At 36.8% G+C, this 21,956-nt stretch overlaps 1 protein-coding gene across 2 annotated transcripts in view; it reads right to left on the bottom strand.

The window, feature by feature from the left end:
- Positions 1-1,069: 1,069 nt before the first annotated feature.
- Fntb (Farnesyl transferase beta subunit) overlaps positions 1,070-21,956 on the bottom strand; it is a 167,901-nt gene continuing 147,014 nt past the window's right edge. Inside the window, exons 2-11 of one of the 2 annotated variants that reach the window (XM_072301819.1) lie at positions 16,517-16,716; positions 14,715-14,858; positions 12,437-12,549; positions 11,533-11,658; positions 9,984-10,157; positions 8,644-8,773; positions 7,708-7,840; positions 6,327-6,438; positions 3,644-3,734; positions 1,070-2,065 (exon numbers count right to left, since the gene is read on the bottom strand). In XM_072301819.1, the coding sequence (XP_072157920.1) occupies positions 1,979-2,065; positions 3,644-3,734; positions 6,327-6,438; positions 7,708-7,840; positions 8,644-8,773; positions 9,984-10,157; positions 11,533-11,658; positions 12,437-12,549; positions 14,715-14,858; positions 16,517-16,597 (1,191 nt within the window). In that variant the 5' untranslated portion in view covers positions 16,598-16,716 and the 3' untranslated portion in view covers positions 1,070-1,978. Of the gene's footprint in view, positions 2,066-3,643; positions 3,735-6,326; positions 6,439-7,707; positions 7,841-8,643; positions 8,774-9,983; positions 10,158-11,532; positions 11,659-12,436; positions 12,550-14,714; positions 14,859-16,516; positions 16,763-21,956 lie in introns of those variants that run through there. The other variant, XM_019062082.2, reaches the window with a different exon arrangement.

The following is a 21,956-nucleotide window of genomic DNA, read 5'->3' on the forward strand; positions in this document are numbered from 1 at the left end:
CTGACGTCATTGTCCTAAAACGACGTAAAGTCATCCTCCGTTTCTGTAGTGTCTCCATTATTTTCGTCAAAATGGACTCAAGTGAGTGACAGTTTTATTTCTGGATTGGCGATAGTTACCATCTATTTTAAAAGCGATCATCCTCTGTTTCCCTAGGTATTGTATTTTTAAAAAAGAACGTAAGGAGACTCCAATTTTATTTCTGAAAATTGTTAAAAGACACAGTTTTTTGTAACGAATGAAGCCTCCCTCTATTTCTACTTTCGCTTAATTTTAATTAACTTAATTCGCCAATATCTTAAGGCAACTGTCGCTAAGGCTCAATCCACAGAAATAACAGATGAGAGAAAGGCGGCCATTGCTAATGACTTACTCCCAGTAAGTCCAGGATTCACTCCGAACCACGTATATATTTGCGACAAGAAATACAAAGCAGGTGATGATGATGACTCTGATGATGATTAGATCAGAATAGTGGAGTTTTTGTAAACAAGTACCAAATAGTGCATTTATGACATTCCCTCAAAATTCTAGTTACCTTCATAGATATAATGGATTATCTACATTACTACTTTATCTTCTTTAGTGCCTTATATACTCTTTTCCAGTCAGTTCCTATTGAGCATAATTTTTTACAAAGTATAGACGTGGAAATATACTACAAACTATATGTATTCCTGTTTTCTTTATCTTTGTACTTTTATAAACACCAGAAATTTTAAGTTCCAAATTATGATGAATAAGTCAGTTTTTGATTCTTGTTTAAAAAAAAAAAAAAAATCAGAGTGTTGACTTTATATCTTAGCTATTGAAATGCGCTTAGACAGCGCATCAAGCCGCTTGTCAGGCCCTGGAGGCTGCTCGACAAGGCCTCCACCGAACGAACTCTAAGTTTGGATAACGAGTGCTCTGATGGAGAGCTCATTGAGTGGGCCATCAGGAGGCTCATGAGGCAGCCTGACGAGCAACTTGATGTGCCACCTAAGAACGTCTATAGTGATATTTTCAATTGCACAGAATTTCTGTCAACCGAGAGAAAAGCTCAACAGCAACATTTTAGTTAAAATATCCTTCTCAAAGATAAGTTGTCTGTAGCAACACAGAATTCTGGGCAATGCGATCATACAGAAGAAATAAAAGAGCATTATTGAGCGCGCAGATAATTGCAATTTCTGATTACAGTGAGGGCCTATTACCCTAAAACCAGGCCTATTGTGGTGTTGGATCCATTGTGTTCACACAACTTGCCTGTTCCCTGCACTTTGCCTACTGGCCGCAAAACCATTTTTTGAACATTAAAAGCTTCCTTTGTTTCCACCAATTCGAATTCAGCTCAATATTTTGTAAAGTTATTGGACCTCAAAACTGGCGAATTTCTTGGAAAAGTACCTGAAGAAATTTTTGAGTTTCGAGATACAATTCGCCCCTTCAAATAGACATGCTACCAACTGTGCTGCACCAGCCTCTGACGGTCATAACCTCCCGGCGCTTCATGTGGTGAACTCCCTGATTTCGCATTCGAAGGGTTTAAAAAAGATTTCGATCATGAATCATGTTCACCAAAGTTAGATAAGGAGCGATCAAACTTTATTTTACTGCTTAACAGCATCAACTGGCAGAAAGTGTTCACTAGTGACTGAATCTCATTGTTTTCTTTGTAAAGTTTCTTGTTTGCTTTGGAGATAGTAACAGACTAATTAGCACATGAGATTGCAATTAAATTCATTGCTAGCCTGACACATGGACACCTAGAGAAGTGCGGCACCTTTTTTAACTTAGGTACGTGATAATTGATGACTCTTTATTTGCTAAATCCTTTTCTGACCTTAAACGTGCTTGGTCACTTCAAAAGAGGAAATGACTTTATGCTGAGGCTGAGATCCATCTATCAAACCTAAGAGAATAGACTCAATTTTGGCGAACTGTTTAAAAGGGGAAGAACAAGAAACTTGCCAGTTAGAAACCTTGGACTTGAAGACTAGGCAACTTGAGGTAACGCATAAAAATACTCCAGTGCATTTCGTAATCGACTGACTTCCAAATTGATAAAAGGATGAATCTGGGCCTGCAAAAGAGGAAAAACATGAGGAATTGTTTTCAAGATTTCACCTTAAAGGCAAAAGAAGGAAAAAAACTTAAAATTGAAAAAAGAAAGTAATATATTCTCGATTTCAGAACAAGAAAATTTTAACTAATAGTTCATTGTTGGCACAATTTAACTGCTTACGTAATAGAATAACTAGAATCATATATGTCTAACTGTATTGTTTTATCTCGGCAACGAATGCTCAATCATGGCTCCTCGGATACTTCTGATACTAATTTAGTACCAATAAGTAATTTGCAGCATTAGGTTCAAGGATGCAAGAAATACCAAGTCTTACTATCCCCTAATCGAGCCAGAAAGAAAGAAAATATTTAAATGGGAAAAGTAATTATACTCTCAGTACAGAGGTTGCAGAAGGAGTCAAAATTTTCCATGCAACTTTTGAGAAACTTTCTTGACAATTTCAAGGATTAATCTTCAAAATGAAAAAAAATAGAGGGTAAACTTTTCAAATGATTCTATTCAATAGTTTTCCCTTCAAAAATTGGATGAGTTTGAGAAGTTAGGCAAGATAGTGCCTAAGCACAAACAGCACTTGTGATACTTTGGCCGGAAAGTGACGAAATGAACTATTGAAATCCTACCTCCTATCTTCACCCACAAAATTCATTGTAGTCCATTTCACGAAACCTGAGACTTTTTATTCGGCATTAAAATCCGTAAATGACAACACATCAGTCTCGGACTCTGTGACAAACAAAAGATGGTGTCCGGCGAGCGGTCTGGTTACTGAGTCTGAGGCGTTGCCATTTACAGATTTTAATGCCGAATAAAAAGTCTCCGATTTCATGAAATGGACTATAAAAGCATTTGCTTCAGCTTGAATGCTTGTGACAGAACTCTTGGATAATTACCGGGTTGGTTCCCAATCAAAAAGAGAAGAAATTGTGCACTAGCCTAATGCTCAACATGGCAGAAAAATTTCATAGGGCAAAAATAATGGATGCGAAAAAAGGCCAAATAATTTATCTTTGATTTTTTTAGCGTTTTCTTCAGATTTTGCAAATTGAATATTCAGCCTCACGCATGAGAGTGAGCAAGTCAACTTCAGCTACAATGAATAGAAAAATGTACCTACAGACATAGAAATGTCCATTTACATATTAAACTCAAATGAATGGAGTATTCTACCTTCAAAATATGAGTAAAAAAGATCAAGATATAGAGAGGAAAAACACCTTGGACTGGCAGGTAAAATTAAGCAATAATGGAACCTTACTTTCCACACTCTTTTCCTCTTGAAACCTAAAAATGGTCTTTTGTTGTTCAGCCTCCAATTTCAGCTTCATTTTCACAACAAATCAATTCGGATTTGTCTGTTTCAATTAGTGGTGCTTTTTTAGTAAGTGTCATTATAGACAATTTTTAAGTTCCTAAAGAAACACTCAGTTTGATGTGAAACTGTGCACAAACCTGATTGAACAGGCTAAAGTTACAAATCTGTGTAATTGGTCATTTAGTTAATTATGACGATCAGCATTAATTTATTATTTAAAGTATAAACTATGAACTACAAGAATTTAGAAAAAAACATACGATTGGATACTCAGCAGACTCTGAAAGGGGCTCATATTGGGCTAATGAAAGGCCACAGAGAGTATTACACGTGTGATATACATCAGCAGGTCTGAAACAGGCAGGTACAGGTTAGGAGATACGTATTATGTACACATATGTAAGTTACTATTCACTGTTTTCGTTCCTGAAATCCTAATAAGGTTGTACAAACATATCATGAATATCACAAGATGTCTTTCTGAATCTATTTGACCCACAGGATTCCTTTTTATAGAAAGTATATTATAGAACGGAAGATTATGGAATATCACTGATAAACATGTTTTTTTCTTCTTAAATCTGCCAAAAAACTATCAACAGACTCCAAGTAGTTTTGTAGCTCTGACTCCGAAAATAACCTCCGTTCGTCATGGTCAGTTTGATTTTTTCGGAATTTTTCATAAAAATTGAGCTTTTCTAGCAAAAAGTCGATTTTTCGGAAAATCTGAGCATGCTAGAAAAAACTGGGGTCATTTTTAGATTTGATATCTAAAAATACCATGGAGACCATGTATTGCAAGCCTATAGAAATTTACTCTCTGTTCCTAATATATAGGTTTTTTCGGTCAAGTGCTCCATTCTACGCATAAACCACCATGTAAAGCTCATTCATTTGTTTTGCATAGGGAAGGAGGGAAAAAAATTTGTTCAATGGTAACAAGTGGGGTTATTCCCACTCAATTTTGGCCCCTATAGCCATGAATGACCTTCAATTTCTTTGAAAGCTTACCAAAATTCTAAAAAATTGATTTTTCAAAACTGCGTTTTCCAGCTCAGAAAAAAATCCTTTTTGTAGAGACATGACACTCCAAAGGTTTTGGAAGAGAACGGATATCATTTCCAGCTTTAGCGGCAAAAATTAAGTGGGTAAAACCCGGCTCAATACCTGAGAATAAATGTTTCCCTTCTTTTCCAACGCAAAACAACTGGATGAGCTTTACATACTGGTACAAGGGCGGAAAGGAACACTTGACTAGAAAAATCTTGAAACAAATTAAAAATAGAAAGGAAATCATGATAGGCATGCAATAAATAATTTCCATTGTATTTTTGGCTGTGGAATCTGAAAATGACCTTGGTTTTTTCTCCATTATCCATAGATTTTCTGGTAAATAGATTTTTTCTCTGAGAGAGCTCGATTTTTAGGGAAAAAGCCGAAAAATCAAACTGATCCAGAAAAATGGAGGTCAATTTTGGAATTAGTGATAAAAATCTAACAGGAATCCCTATTCCAAATTATGGCAAACTTACCCAAGTTGACCAGTAATATTGCTGGGTTATAACTATTCTGAGGAGAAATCAAAGTCACAAGACGAAAATTAAGAACAAAATTTAAAATTTTAAAAAACTTACAATTTTAAAACTTTTAAAACACTTTTAAAATACAATTTAAGAAAACACTCACTTGCATAAAATGTTGCAACATTTACATTTAACATTTGACATGTTAACATTTTATGCAAAAGAGTGTTTTCACAAATTGTTTTTTAAAAGTTTTTTAAAAGTTTTAAAATTTTAAATTGTTTAAAATTTTAAATTTTACGTACTCTTGTGTAGTGCTTAAAACTCCTTAACCGTTTTCACGAAAATTAAGAATTAGAGTTACAAATAACACTACGAAGTTTTCAATGCAAAAATAGGGGGGAGAGCTTACAGCCTGGGCAAATGTTTTCAACATGCTTCAGGTGGGCCTCACTTATGATAGGTTCTCATCGTGCCAATTGGAAGAAAAGTTTACACTGACGAATCTTACACACAGATATTTAATATCTGTAGCCTATACAGGTAATAGTGAGATTATAAACCTAAATTGAGATTAATTCATATTAATGTAGCCACACTCACACGGCACTTAAGCAGAGAACGAACTGATTTTCTCTTGTTTGCAGAAGCTAATATTCCTCAAACAAGACAAAGGACCTCTTAGCGCCAAGTTAAAGACACTGTGATAAAAATGTGATCTTTTTTTCCTATGGAAAAGTTTCGGACTTGGAAAAAAAAAAAAAAAAAAAAAAAAAAAAAAATTCTGCTTTCCTGAAAGTCTAAGCTGTTCACTCTAAGTTCTCAGAGTCAATGCCAAATAAGTTGCCCACTTTTGAGGTGAAAAAGTAGTGCACGATTGGACCAAGTTTATCAGAAAGGAACCAACGAACATCAAGTTGAAACAGAGAAAAAGAGGTTCTAAGTTTTATTCTTCCATAAGACTCAATGTAGAAAGTAAACTTTAAATTAAACCCTCTTTCCACAAACTAATATTTTTTTTGCGACTTAGAGTTTTTGGTAGAGGAAAATATACCACTTCAGGAACTCAAAAACAATCTTAACTCAATGTTTGTGAAAATGTGGGTTGGCTCCTTTCTGATGAACTTGGTCCAATTTTCAGTCTTGTAATGACTATCAACACAAACTGAAGATGACCAATCTTTCGTTGCGTTCTAAAAAATATGTGAACTTATGAAGCATGCGGACTCTAGGACCGAGAAAAGTAAATGCAGTGATACTTATGGGCTTCAGTTTCAAAAAAGAGGAAAAATTGGAAAGATACGGGTGGCTCACAAATTATAATGGGAGTAAAGCCACCCCCAGTCTTTTATCAATCCGAAAAACTTTCTTTACAGCTATTCCAAAAAATCTTGGAGGTAACCTAATTTGTAATACTTACACTTTGGGTTTATCACAGAAGCCACCTTTACTTGTTTGACAGCAAATTAAAATGCATTCTTGAAGGGCTTGTGAATGGAAGAGCCAATGTTCATCTAAAATTGAATTTGTTGCTGAAAATTTGCAATAGAAAATTATTGTATGCTCTTAATAGTCATTTAAAGATCAGTAAATAAGACAAACAAACACAAGAAAATAGGTGAACAAGGCTAGAATACATCACATGCATTTGAGGCTTGTCTAATCATTTCCTCATGTTTGTTTTTCGATGAATTTTGGGTTGTGTTCATGCATTATTCTTACCAGTAAATAAGTACGATGTTTAATACCAAAACAAGAAGTGACTTCTTTGTGGCTTTGTATGTCATTTTTTGCACTGCTGATGTTTTTGGCAATTTTTGAATGAAATCTATGTGTAATATGTGACCTACGACTGATACATAATATCTAGTCCCTCAGGTGCTTATGGGACATTGGGTGGCAAATTGTCTGCAAATTTTGCTATGCTTGTTGAAAAGTTACTAATCCTTTAATCTTTAAAGTTGATAGATTTTTGCAAATGTAGGTAGTTTCTTTATTTTAAATGCTAATGAATCCGTGTTATTATATTTCTTTTCGATACTTAAAATACAGTGCGCAAAAAGATATATGATCCTGCGTTCCTATTGTCACGTCAAACATAAATACCACTACTCTAGGGTGTTTAAAATGCTGTTGCTGAATTGTTCCAAAGGGTGATATACACTTGCTGAGCACTTTCATTGAAGGTCATAAAATTTTGGATTAAAAAGTTGAATTAGTGAGATCCTTAAGACATTTGAGGTATTATGCAGTCATACTTTGCATTTTGTAGGGTGAGCATAGATGAAGTGATGGTAGAAGATTCAAGTCGGCAAGGGATCTATTGTCTCGCCTCAATAATTCAGGATTGAAAATAAAAATACGAAACATTACATATGTTGAAAAATTGCTGATTAAGAACCATATTCCAACACAATTTCAATTATTCAGGCATATAGAGACCAAAATGATCCTTTATTTCAAATAATCAATTGTTTAATGAATGAAGATGATAAAATAAGAGGCATTTATTATTGTCCAAGGTTGTGCCAAAAGTCACCAAGTGCTATTTTTTCACACCTCTCCCTCAAACAATAAGGCAAAGGCCTTACTTGGACTGAAAAGAGTTCAAATTCCTGTGATGCCACTGCTGAAGCCATGTATCGATGTGGCCCTGTAAGATAGGCACTCAACTCAGAGGCGAGAGATTTGCGGTTCCAGCTCATGTACAACTGATGAAAAACCTCCTAAATTCATCTCAATGTAAGGTAGTGCAAAAGTGTTCATGATTTTAATACACAATGGGAAAGTGGTTGGCTCACCTTTCTTGGATAAAAATTTTTGAATAAGTGGAAAGATGCCTCCGACCCAAAAAGAGTAACAGCCATCAAATAATTTGTTTGTTCTACCTTGAAATCCACCTTCAAAACTCATCTGCCTCATAACTGCCCACCTCTGAAATCAAAAAGAAAAGAAAAGAAAAAAATGAGCCATTCACTGAATGTTTTTAGGTACAGCATAATTATGCAATATCATAATACACGATATCGTATAATATATCATACATAATGCAGTATCATACTCACATTATATAAAACATGTTATCTATATTATACTTAATATTGTGCTAGTTATTTCAATTTGCGACAGGCATTGGTATTTAAGGTCAAGTTCATGGACTTTTCTTTGGGTTGATATTAATATATATAAAATGACGAGCAAATAATATATTGACTATACCTACTGGTGTGAAAAGAATATATTCCGTACATATTGATGTACCTGCATATTATTTGGAGGAGCTCATCGATATAGAAAATTGAAGAGAACAGATATTAAGGATATAAGGCGAAAGTAAAATCTTACAATCAGAGGACTGTCCCTCTCAGACACCAAGTATTTAGGTTTCCTTTCAGATTTCAAAAGAGACCGAAGGAATAGAGGCTTGTCGTCGCTGGCATGCATTTCAGTAAAATTAAACTTTTGAGCCATATGATAGGATCATAGGAGGAGCTGCACACAAAGTAATATTATCGTAAATTGCACTTAAAGTAAGATTTCAGTTAATTACACGAAAGTTTTTATGTTTCTTCGGAAATAAAACTGTAATAGAGAAATTAATTATTATTCCAATAACTATTGCAAGACAACATTTTGGAAAATAAAATTCTATCTTCCGAAAGGCACTTTGGAAAACAAGCTCATCAATAAATGTACCTCTGCTTGAATGGCCCAAGAGAGTGAATTATCATTCTTACCAGCAGTGCATTAATATCACATAAATGGATAGCATTCAGTAATGCTAGACTCGCAAAGCCACACAGAGTATAGCCTCCATGTGCCTCCAACCCAGGCTTGCCACCGAATCCTCCTTCATAGGTTTGACACCTGCGAAACAAAATGTTAAAAGAGATAAGTAACTTAGATTTCAGGGTGTTAGGATAGGGCAGGGTACACACTATGGGTCACTTAACCATGAACGAATTTTGACTTGCGAATATAGTTTTCTGAAGGAAAATGACGCATAGAACACGATGCGCATATTAAAAACGCGAAAAAGTAACTCAATAACTGAGAAATGCGCAGTTCAAATCGCTCAACTTATACGCAAATTTAAAACGCCCAGGTTTCGTGCCGCACCGAATGATGTCATCCGGCACCAATCAGAAGCGGGCACGGGTTTCCACGACGTCAGTCAAATGTCTATCTACTCTTCGTATATGAGAACAATACTAAAGTCGAAATTATATCTTTTGAATTCAAAACTCGAATCTCATTCATATGTTAGCTGTAATAAACAAGCAACAATTCCACATTGGAATAAGTTTTATTTTGGCAAACATCAGAGGAAAATGAGAGAAGACTGCAATATGACTACCGCAGTACATCAACACCGTCAGTTTCCCGCCATTCGGGTGCGTTTGAAATGTCTTGCAGTTTTTAGATTTTTCAAAAGCGGTTTTCTCCGCGATTTCGGCTCCATAAAAATGCGGAAAAATCACCACGTTATCTACTCACATCACTTCTTCACTTCATCATCTACTCAATATCACTTTCAGAATATTCAATAAAATAAACAAGGTTTAGTGACCCATTATGAGAGGGAATCAATGCAAAAAAATAGGGTATTTTCTTTGGAAAATACTTTGAAAACCTACAATCAGTTTACAAAATGCACTCTACTGAATTTCAAAACAAAGCTGAGGCAGTCAAAGGGAGATTTTTGTTGAGTGAATTAAGATAGACCCCTGAAGACAGATCACCCTTCACACTTCAGGAGATCACCCTGTATATGCAAGATCTTAAAAGAAATTTTACAGATTTATGAACACTCCTCTGTAAAGAACCTTTATCACAAAAAGTTTTCTCTTAAATATCTGTGTGGCAAGTTGGTGCAAAACAGGATCCTTGAAACTCACGAGGCTAAGCTAGCACACGGAGGAGTAAAAAAGTCCAAGAGATTGCCAAAAAATCACTTTTGTCGGGTTTAAGGTTCAAGTTCACAGTTCAAGGACATCTAAGAAACAATTTTCACTTTCCTGTGGTTCAAATTCTCTTGGACAGAGAGGGGTTAAGAGAGAAGGAAAAGAATACTTACTGAGAAACCCAATGAGCTGTGTTACAAAAAATGTCACTACTCAATGATAAATTGATTAATCTTGCGACAATTAAAGCACAAAATGCCCCTCTGATGTCTTCTTCACCATCTACATTCATTACAAAACTTCCTGACGGTAGCCGGACTTTCCTTAAAAACTGAGCTAATTTTTCCCTGAAAATACAGATTAGAAAAATTGATAAAAACAATATGTACAGATTCGAACTGACAGAAAACATTCTCACAATTTTTTAACATGAAGCATCAATTGTGAGGAGGCATTACTTGACTCTTAATTCTTTCTTCTTCAGAAAACAAGAGGATAAAATTCAACTTGGTTTTTCAATACCCAAGATTTAAAGGGTTGCCTGAATCCAATTCAGGAACTCAAGATTTTAGGGAAAAACCACATGACGGTCTTGGTGGTTCCAAAATGAATTGCAATTCTCATAACCTGCACTATACTCTTCTGTAGCTGAAGTGGCTGATTAAAATGCATGAATACAAAAAAACAGGCTGCAGGCAGGCTCTGCTAACTAGTGACTGGTACCTTAACACCCCTGAAACAATAAACTACAGTCAGTTCAAGCATTTTAGTACTGATTCGATTGGCCAATTCAGCTGCCAGTGAGTATCAAATGCAAACAATTCAATTTTTCTAAGCATAGGAAGGACTTGCATACCTTTAGGCTATTGAGTGCTTTTACCCCATGAGGGTTGAATAGGTACGGGGCAAAACTAAATATTTAGAGCTCTCCAGTACAAAGCTTAAATTTTCATTTCTTCAAGATGAATTTATTTTGTTTTGCTCTGATACTTAAATGGGGGGAAACATCAAATTTTCATCAAGTCACTGTTTATGAAAGCAACCATCAGACAGAAGTACCATTTGTTGCCAGCATCAAATGCAGTTCCAAACCGATTTCATGATCATTCTTTGACCGGAGTCAGAAATAATGTGACAGTTTAAATTAGAATGAGAAAACATGCTTATTAGCAGTTTTGTGAGATTGTCAGATCATTACTTGTGGACAAACAGATTTATTATTACAATGTGGTTTGAATATTGATCTGTTTATCATGCCTAAGTAGGGCTGTTCTATCGGTTGTCGGTAAGCGACCAAAACAATTCTGTTAAGAAAAAGTTACAATAAGAGGGCTCTCACTGATGGCAATCTGAGTTTTTGGAGCTGACGAAAATAAGCTGTTGCCATGTGTAAATCTATTTTTCGCCCTGCCGCGCCAGGCAATCTGACAAACAGACACACGGGGCAACAATGCATTGAGAGCGAGCTCTTAGAATCCGATAAGGCTGACTGTTAATGATATCATTGCCACCAGTATCAGTTTAAGACAATACCAATAGCTTACCGGCAAAAATCTTTCGAACACCCCTGTGCCTAAGCACCTGAAGCAACCCAAGATTAAGAACGCTGACAAGGGCTGGCCCCTGGTTACATTGTGACAAAATTATTCTTCATGCTTGCTCCTAACATACTAAAATTCATGCTGAGAGCAAATTGTGACTTCAAACAATTAGAGACTTTACCTGTCAATGACTTTGTAAGCTTCCTCTGTGCCAACGGTGCACAATGCAAGGACAGCTGCATAAGTAGGTGCTAAATGAGCATTCTGTCCCGGTCCACCCGCAAATCCTCCATCTGGGCATTGACACCTGCACAAAATTAAAGTTATAATGAAGTAAAAAGAATTGAACTTTTCAGGGAGTCAAAGAAAAACAATTTTTGTGCTAATTAAATATTATCCTACTTGAAAAAACTTTCAAATCAAAACTTGCACTGACCTGCTTTGTTCTTTAATGATGTTTCAGAATGTTACAATAATGAGCTTTAAATATTTATTTTTCATTTGCTTTTTAACTGGTGATATTAACTTCAAAAAGAGACTAAAAAAAATTGACGGAGGCAAGCGCTGCAACAAGACAGAGCTTAGCTTTTCAACTTTCGTTCCAAGTTTTATACTTTTGAAAACTCAAGATACACTTGATTTATAATTCAGGTAGGTGAGTTCTTGTATTACAGCTAAAAACAATTCCTACAGAAAAGAGTTAATTGGAGCAACATTTGAATGATAAGTCTTAATTATAGGCTTCATAACTCCCACTATACTATGTTTCATTATGATTACATTCAGATATCTACCGCGCTGATTCCTATGATTTTGAGCTGTTGACGAGTAAAAATTCCTTTATGAGGATTTCCTAATTTCTTTTATGTTCAAATTATTCAACGATGACCCAGATTTTTCATTGTTGCAAAGCGCAGGACGTTTGAAGGTATCAACCATGCAGCAGCAAGGAGAGGATTTAATCATTTTAAATAATGACTATCATCCTTCATCCTAGTTATTTGTTGTAATTTTCTCCCTATAACTTTCCCCAAAAATAGAGGGAGTAAAATTTTATAACAAAAAATGATAAGTTAAAAACTTACAGGGCTAAATATTGAGCAACTTCTGATTTTTCCTTGGGAGTTAGCTCCTCTCGCAATATGGTGAGTGAGTGACATATCCAGTATAGTAACCAAGGCTGACTGGCATCTAAACACTGAAACAATTTGAGATGCATCCATTTTTATTTCAAATGATCAAAATATTGAAAGAAGAAGCAAAAGAGGAGAAAAACAACAGATCCAATAGGTAGGTACAAAATGTTGGTACAAAGGTACAAGGTACAAAATGTAAAGCAGGATGTGCCATAATTCAACAACCTTTGAAAACCTTAGCTTTGCTTTGTTTACCAAACTCAAGTAGGTCTCTTCAGAGTGAAGGTAAAGTTTGAACCCCTTGCAATACTGCCGTGCTAAGGAAAAGTGCAATATGAGCATTTGAGAGTTGCCAAATTTCCTCCAGTAAAATGTTAATTTTTCAGGAAAGTTATGAATATTTCCCCTTGAAAGTTTCAGATACTATAGATTAAATAGTGATTAAAATCCTGTAAAAAATTGGTAGAAAAATATTCACAAGTTTCCGAGGAATTCCGAATTACATCAAAAGTAATTTGGCGATGCCTGAAGGCTCATACGGCGTTCTTTCTTAGCATGGCAGAATAGCACTGCTTGTTAGCACCATCTTCTTTGTAGGGAGAGAAAAATTCCATGGGATTAAATGGGAACAAAACAGGTTATACAGCGGAAATGCACTTTCAGAGCATAAAATCTAGTCAAAAGGACCAAATTTTGTGTTTCACATTAAAAGAGCATCTGAAGAACAAATAAGAACTAAAAAATTGCATTTAGGACAAAGAAAGCAGAATGGGGAGTCTCTGTAGAGAATTTTTAGAGTGCCCATTTTATTTTAAGTGCAAGTAGTTAATTTGTGTAACAATGCACTAAAAGAATCGAATACAGTTACTAGGAGCTAAAGAATCATTATAAACTGTATCCTTAATACATGCACAACCAGTGTTCGAAACACACACCGGCCACACTGCAATTTGCCAGTAAGAAATCGCTTTTGGCCGCTAAGAAATGAAACTGGCAGCCAAGTCTTGGCCGCTAAAAACATCGTTGTTTAACTCCGTTTTTGGGATTTTTCAGTGTATTCTGCAAGGTGCCGTATTGTGTTTTCAATTCTTTCCTGTCATCTTCGTCAAGTTTCGTGACACAACGGGTCTTGGCGTAACATTGCCGGGTGGTTTTGTATGTGGCTTCAACATATACGGCATTGGGATATTCAATGGGGTATTCCTAAATCGAGACATTTCGAAAGAGATATTTTTCATTTGGGCTCCTGAGAAATCAAAGATGGCCCCTAAGAAAAAAAGTTGCTGGCCAATGGCTTCTGAGACTTCAAACAGAGTTTCGGACACTGTGCACGACCTATCTGCTTTCATAACTTTCGAAGGCTTGTGTTGAGTCGAGAGCATGGCATCACAAAGGCAGCATCACTATGACCCTATTCCGCTCCTTGGATCCAAAATGTACTTTTCCTTTTTTAAACCTTTAAATCCTTTCTTGGATTCAATTTTTTTATCCTTTTTAATTGTAGGTATAACCTGAAACTTCACCCTTTGGACCGTGTTTCACTTAAAAGACACATTTCCGCAGAGCTACCTGTTGTAATCCTAGTTAATTACCTAGATGCAATGTATCTTGAAAAAAAAAAGTACTAGCGAGAAACCTGAGGATCAATGTAGGGGGTTTAGGTTTTAATCTTTGCATACATTCTACAGGAGCCGAGTGGGTTTGGAAAAAACAGCAAGGAGCAACGGTTTTCAAAAGACAATTGACACACAAGGTGCAAAAGATACTAAGATCAGGGGTTTGCGTTTAGAGGTTAATGGTCTCTAAAATGCCAATCCAACTTAGTTCCTCTCCCAGCTGTCACAAAAAAAATTAAAAATCATTACCTAAGTAAAAACCCAGAATAATCTACAAAGAGAGGAAGGAGAAAGGGTAATCGGGGGTTGGGAAGGGGATAAAGTGGTTTTTTTTTTCCTTCTTTCTTTCTTAGTTCTTTCTTTTTTTCTCTTCTTGTTCCGCCTTTCTTTCATTTTCTAATGATTAGTGAACATTTATTTTTCAATTAATAAGACCCCACCCGACACAAGGTCCAACCTTAGTGGGTGGTTTTATTATGTTACTTTTCTTTTGTTCGCACTTATTTAAATAATCTTGTTATACTGTAAAAAGGAGCATAATAAAGTTTCATCTATCTATCTATCTAAAAGTCAAATTTGAAATGGCATCTTCATAGATAGTACAAACTCACTTCATATTTGGATGGAAGTCCTCGGAGATATTTTCTGAGAAATAAGATGTGTTTTTGAGCGTCTAATTTTGGCTCCTCAGGGTCTACTTCCATTGCCAAATGAAATAACTGGTATAGGTGACGTACCCTCTCCTCCACTTCTTCCTGAAAAAAAAAAAAAAAAAAAAAAAAAAAAATGAAAGTATTGAGACTAAAGAGAATCAAATCAAGTGAGGGGTTCTGATATATATGGTGTAAATGGCTGAAAAGCACATGTAAAAATGATTTGAAGAAATCATTAAATAGGTACTTCATAATTAACAAAATGAGGTTCCTTGATAGGGAGAGTTCAGATGTTGGCATCTATTCCAGATTGGTTTGACCATCCTAGGCTTTGAAAAGATGCTCAAGATTAAGAAAATGGTATGAATTGTGAGCACTGAAAATTATTAAAATTGTTTCGATGATTGATTGCTGAATCATGGATTTTATGCAAATTGAAGATTTAGAGAGGTTCCCTCAAGTGTAAATTAATTTTATACATTAAGGTAACCTATAGTGGTTGACGTACATACTGTACTTGCATGGCTGGAAATGGACTATTAAGAGACTGTCCTGATCATTCAAAATCATCCTCACTTAAATTCTCACTAATTTCCTTTCTCCTGGATGTTGATTGATTTTTTGAAGCATTTAGATACTCACCGTGAATTTACAAAAAATTAGCAAGGTTAAATTAGTAGGTTTTTGGGAGATTCACTTGCCTTAGACGCACTACAATGTTTCGCTTCTGTTTCTGCCCACTTCAAATTGTGAGACCAATTAAAATATAAAATGAATAAGAATAGGTATAAAGCACCTCTGAGACAAGGCGGATGAAGAATGGTGGTCGCATTTTGTATCCTCTGGACATCACACGGTATCCGGTACATGAGACGGCTGAGGCCAGGGGGCCGGCTCAACCTCGAATTGCACGGCAAAACCTGTGCCCTCTTGACATCACAGCGATTCAAGATGACAGCCAAAATTGAAATGTGACCATCATTCTTTATCCGCCATGTCTTTCAGATTAAAGACAGTGATGTTAACGTAACATCATTCCCATTGGAGCTTGTTTCTTTGAAACAGAAATAGGTACTCACCGCAAAGGAAAAAACTCAATATGAGAAAATTTTCCTTTTAGAGTGACCTCATTTGGGGCTAACCTGGTTAACCAATCAGAGAAACGGCTGCGTTTTGGATCTGCTTGGACCCATCATGAGTACGATGCAGCCTCCTCATTTTCACTTTACTAACTTGAAGAGATCCTTGAAGCCACTGTAGCAAGTGAACATGCCCCCATCAATAACCATGATGAGTATAATTTGCTCACTGGACAGCCATGAGTTTGCTAACTGCCGCAGGTGCTCACCTTAATCTTAGTGCAATTTTTGAGACTGCCTCTTTTCCTCTCATTGATCTAACAACCCAACTTATAAAAGGTATAAACTTATAGTGGGCTTGGGCATTGAGCTATTGGCGCAATGCTGTTTGGGAAATGGCTCAGGACATAGACAGTCCAAAATGCAAATTTTTGCAAAAACAGCTTAAGCACGTACAAGCTGGTTTCAGGCTTATACCTTAACTGCAAGATAGAACCTCGGCTGAAATTCGACTGCTGACTTTTTTTCAAGTCCACGCTACGAAAGTCTACTACTTTTGAGAAAAGAAAAGAAGCCCTGTCCGTAGATCCTAATTGTAAACAACTACAACAACCTGATTTTCACGTCAAAAGTTGCCTAATACTCACTGAAAAATCATTTGTGAATAGATGCACTTATTACCTGTTCTTCAGAAGTTTTCGTGGGAAATCCTTCATCATTGAATCTAGTTCGCAGCAATGCCAGACCAAAATCGTGTTCCATCAGGAGACTAATCAAGCAAGTAAAGAGAAAACTACTGAAAATATGGCTGTGGAAAAATTTACCCAGCGATGGAAATGAAAGAAAAGTACAGAAAATTGAGAAAAACAATTACTTTCAACTCTCTATGCTTTCAACTTGCACGAACAATGACCACGCCAATTTTCTAGGTTATGACGATTGATGATTGATGAATGATGGATGGTTCCGTTCCGTTTTGCGAGGAAGCCGCCATCAAGAACCCGCGAATACTTGACAATTCAAATTTTTTCAAATTTTTAGCGGGAATAATGAGGAGCGCTTTGGGATTTAATTTAATGCACAATTTAACGTATCACGTATCGTATTCGTGATATTCTCATCGACCAGATATTAAGATACTCGACTGATGCTTTCTAAATGTGTAAAAAACTATTATGACAAGAAAATCACAGGAATATTGCTAATAACTAGAAGCACACTTTGAAGCAGCCCTACATTAAGGAGTCAAACTTCAACAAACAGTGAAGATCAGAGTGGATTCAGCCTGAAATTCGAAATGGAGCTGCTTCAGCGATGAAAAAAGCAGAATTATCTTCGTATCCGATACGATCCATGTCTTTAAACGGTAGAATTACACATCCTTCCTTGGCTGCTCGCAGTAGATGCATCGGCGCAGCGGCGCTCGTAATACTTCATGCTGCATCTGTTGCATACATCACAGGGGCTGTTCCCAGTTTTTATTTTGCCTTCTCTTCGTGCCAGTTAGTTTTAGTTTTAAAGATTATTCCCATGGTCTCTTCTTTTGTTTTGGAGCCTTCTGTCTCTGATGTTAATTCTTATAACGTCTTTTTCCCCTTTCTGGTGTTATTCAAGTCTGTATCCCAGGCTCTCTGAGCTAATAGGACGCTGCCAACCCCGGCTCCTGTAAGTACATCAATTCAATGAAGGACATGAGAAAATTAAATTAAAATAAAAAATTAAATGAGTTTAAAAATCTTACGGAAGAAAGCTCGTAAAAAAAGTCGTGAATAATCAGCCTTTAATAATTCGACGTAAGATATGTGTGAATAAAGAATAGAATGAGAAAATTTATGGAGTGAACTGAATTTCATGCATGTTCTTCTCGAAAAAATTCCACATGACATTACCTCCATTACCATCCAAAACCTACTTTTTAGTTTACTTTCTTACTTCCTTTAAAAGTTTTTTTTTTTATTATTTCTTTTTAAGTACATATCTTTTTTTGCTGTACCTTTCGCGTCGTTTGCTACGATGGATCTTTGACATGGGCGAAAATACGGGGCGAGGGGAGAGGGCCGGTCTCCCACAATTCTGCTCGGCCCCTCCCAAAAAATGTCAAGGATCCAAAGCTACTAATTAGTTTTGAGGTAAAAGGCATAGGGAATGTAATAAATATGAGGTTAATCTTAACCCTTGTTGCATGAGCTAATCGTTGATTTTGGAGAGAAAATCTACACTGTACAGCATTTTTTCAACACTAGAGTCGATTGGAATCGATTTTTATGGTTTTTTCTAAGCAAGGAGATCAGACATACAATGTTCCTTAAAAATTATTTCTTGCTTTGATTAAATTTAATACTCCAGCATAGAAATAAATCTGAAAACCATTTGTTGCTTTCATGCAACGCTATGCAATAAAGGGTTAATATAGTCGATCAAAGATGTCAGAAGATAAAAATTCCTCCAAAGCTGCCATTTATTTTGTTTCGTCTTTCTTTTCTTACATTTTAGCGCAAAATTCCCGCCATCTGTAATATTTAAACCATTTTTGTCATTGAGAATGGCTTAAAATTGCTCTCGAGACATTCTAATTTTCAAAAATTTTCCGGGGGGGCTCCCCAGATCCCCCTCTGCAGCTGGGGAAGTTCCTTAGATCCCCTTAACCCCGGTTCTGTAACCTCCTATGCCCCCCCCCCCCACAGAAAATTCCTAGTTCCGCCCATGATCTTTGACTCTCGCAAGATCTTCATTTGAAGGGCTTGGAGGACAAGACACGTAAATATAGTTTTTTTTAATGGTGTGATTTTAATGATTTCAATTCGATAAAAAAGCTATCATGCAATAGTCTTTTCCCCGATTTTTAGCTCCTGAACGAATATTTATCTTGACAGCATATCATAAAGTACGGGATTTTTTAAAATGTTACCATTCAAACATATAAGCATCATTTGAGGAGGAAGTAACGAGAGGAGTTCGTAGACATGATGTGTTATTTTCCCCAAAATATCGAAAAATCGTGAGCTCTTCGCCATAAATTTACAAAATTTCGTAAACTGTCCAAGTTTGGCTATCTGCCTAGGCGCTCGATAAAATGCCTTATCTGACTCATTGCCCGCGACATATCGATTCTCGGAGGGGCCAGGTGCTTCGACAAGAATCGATTATTTAACACACCTATAAACGGAGGAAAGTCAGTGTTGCCAAACTGCTGGATCCGCCTCTACTCCCGACTCCTCAACAATTTCGTAAGTAGAAGCGAGGGGAATAGAACCGGGATCACCAACCTCCTCCCGCGGTAAAGGAGTTGCTGTCGGTACGGGACAGAAGGGAGGAAGAGGGAGTGAAGGGCGAAGCAGCCCTCGACGAGGGGCGGGGGGGGGGCGGGGGGGCTAACGCAGGATGAGCAAAAGCGATACACGAGCACGAAGCAACGGGATCGGGATCAGGAACATGGAACATGAAATATGCACGAGATGTCAGTCAACTGTCATAAAATTACCTCCATCGAGTCTGCCTCCGTGTATAGTTTTGACTCGGCGAAACTACGGCCGAGTATTGCGCTCATGCCTTCGACTCAAATTAAATTTAATAACAGGAAATTAAAGTTATATTTGATCATTCGTGGAACTTCCTCGGTCCTCCGAGCGTCTGCCGCTTCGCCACCAGGAAAGTCCGTGAACTTTGTCTATTGCGGAGACGGACTCCAGCGGGTCGATTGTTGAATCGTTATCGAATGCTTCTGATCGATAAAGCCCTATCTTAACAATGCTATATATCGATCAAGGTCATTCGATAACGATTCAACAATCGAGGAGCAGGAGTTCGTCCGTTGTCCCTCTGACGTAAGGGCGTATCCTAATTTCCACGTGAGCCGTGTATAATATATATAAATGTATGTTTTCTGGGGTTCATGCGGAAAATGAGAGAGCCCGTATGCGAAAATAGAGTCCCTTTATACTGAGAGTAAAGTCAAAGCGAATCCATTTCTGATCGGTTCCCGTATTTTAGGTCTTCACAGTGTCACAAACGGGAATAAAGATCACATTTTCATCAATTGCAAAGATTATGAACTGGAATGGACCGGGGAATCGGGGGTACGGCAAGGAACAAATGGAATGAGAGAGGGAACGGAGAAAGGAATTCGGGAATAGGTTGATCAAAGATTACAAAAAACGTCCGATTTGTGTGATCTTTATTCCCGTTTGTGACATCCGTAAGCCGCGTTGTTTCAACTCTCTCTATAAAGGGACCCTATGCCAGAGAATCGACGAAATCACTGAACTCATGGATATCCACGATTTGATGATTGTGGATAAATACTACCTACAAAATGTGTGATCCTCCATGAGAAGACTGAGGGGACTCGGAAGGGTTTGATGTGGGGAGCTAACAGCTCCAATATTCAGGAAGCTCTTTATATTATTGAAACTTGTAAAAATTCTGCGGGGGAAAGATTTCATGATTCAATCGTGTCATGTGAATATTGCTATACCTAATGTCCATTTTTCCAGTCTTAAGTTTTTCTAGGTTGAAAACACTTTTCAGAGATAGGTGCAACGATTAAATGGTGCTAATACCCTCTTTAGGGTTATTTTAATCCCAAAACGAGTCCTTGCACCACTTTTATGAGTATCAAATCCACAACCCTTGATCATTAAACTGTTTAAAGTATTTGTAAAACAAAACAAGAAAACATAAAACTGGAAAATGGACATTGGCGGTTTCCATGCGACGCCTTATTTATATCAAATGCATACATCATACAATGCATTTGAAACTAAAGGTATTTGTGATTTTGTGTTTATTAGACAAAACGAGTATCGTAAATTAGAAACTAAATTCGTTCAGCACTGCTAACAGTTGGGTATGAGGTCTAAACAAACAATTTTCAGAATTTCATGCTGAGCAATTTTTTAAACTCAGCAGAACACTGCGTAATAATTTTGCGCACGTGTGAAAAACGTTTCGAATGAATCATTTTTAAAGGTTGCAAAAACGCCTGCAACTAAAGACGACCTCCCGCTATCAACGCGAAACAACTATCCCCAACACCCGGCAAATTTTATTTTGGTTTTTCTCAATTTCACGACACTGTTAAATACTGATAAACTCGCGCCAAAAATACCTTTGAGTTGTAGATAATTACAACAGAACAAGGCCCTCTAACTCACACGGCTCTTTGATACCACTATTCGTGTCTTATGGATGTGCTTGAAGTATCATCAAAATTGAAGGCGAAATAAGATATCTGACCTTGACTCCAATTTTGTGCTATGCGCTTAAGGACGCCGTCTTTCTGTCAAAACGAAGAAACTTTCCTCGACATTTAGGCAAACTTTGTCTTAGTTTTTTCCAAGTTCACGACACTTTTGCACCGAGAAACTTGCGCCAAAAATACCATGATGATGTAAAAAATCACAAGTCGCAAAGAGAAAAAGGCTCTCTAACTCACTCGGCTCTTTGATACTACTATTCGTGTCTAATGGATGTGCTTGAAGTATCATCAAAATTGAAGGCGAAATGAGATATCCGGTCTCGACTCCGACCTCGCTCGGACTACCTTTTTCTCGGACCCCTTTATCCCGGTCGTTTCGACCCGGGTCACCACCACCTCTAAATCGACTCTATTTTCCAGGAGCTCGACAGAATTGTTTTCTTTTTTTTTTTTGGCTTTGACTCGATTGACACTCTAAGAGTTTTTGCACGTGACTCGTCAAAAATTTAAACTCACTCTGCCTCGCCGTTCTGATCGGGAAGCACAAAAATAGACTCAACCAGTCGCAATGTAGTCTTCGCGATGCATTAGGGAAGAGAGTGTGGTCACCAGCAGAGAGTTTCCGTCTATGACCATTTTCATGCTCATCTTTATGTTTTTTGGTGCATTGTCAAAATGGATAGTTCTCTTTATCAATTTTTAGTTAAGTGACAGTGCCGTAATTTATTTTTTGAATATTATTATTCGTTCTCTATTTTTTTTCTAGTCCGAGCGTTATTTCCATATTTTTCATTTTTCTAGAATCATATTTATCGGCCTCCATTCAAACTGAACACGATGACGACGAAAAATGATGATATCAATCAGAGATGAAAATAAATCTGGCTTAAGTTCAGTCTCTTAAAGATAGAGTGAACTTCAAAA

Source organism: Bemisia tabaci, chromosome 6 (genome assembly GCF_918797505.1).
Source record: "Bemisia tabaci chromosome 6, PGI_BMITA_v3".
Classification (NCBI taxonomy): Eukaryota; Metazoa; Arthropoda; class Insecta; order Hemiptera; family Aleyrodidae; genus Bemisia; species Bemisia tabaci.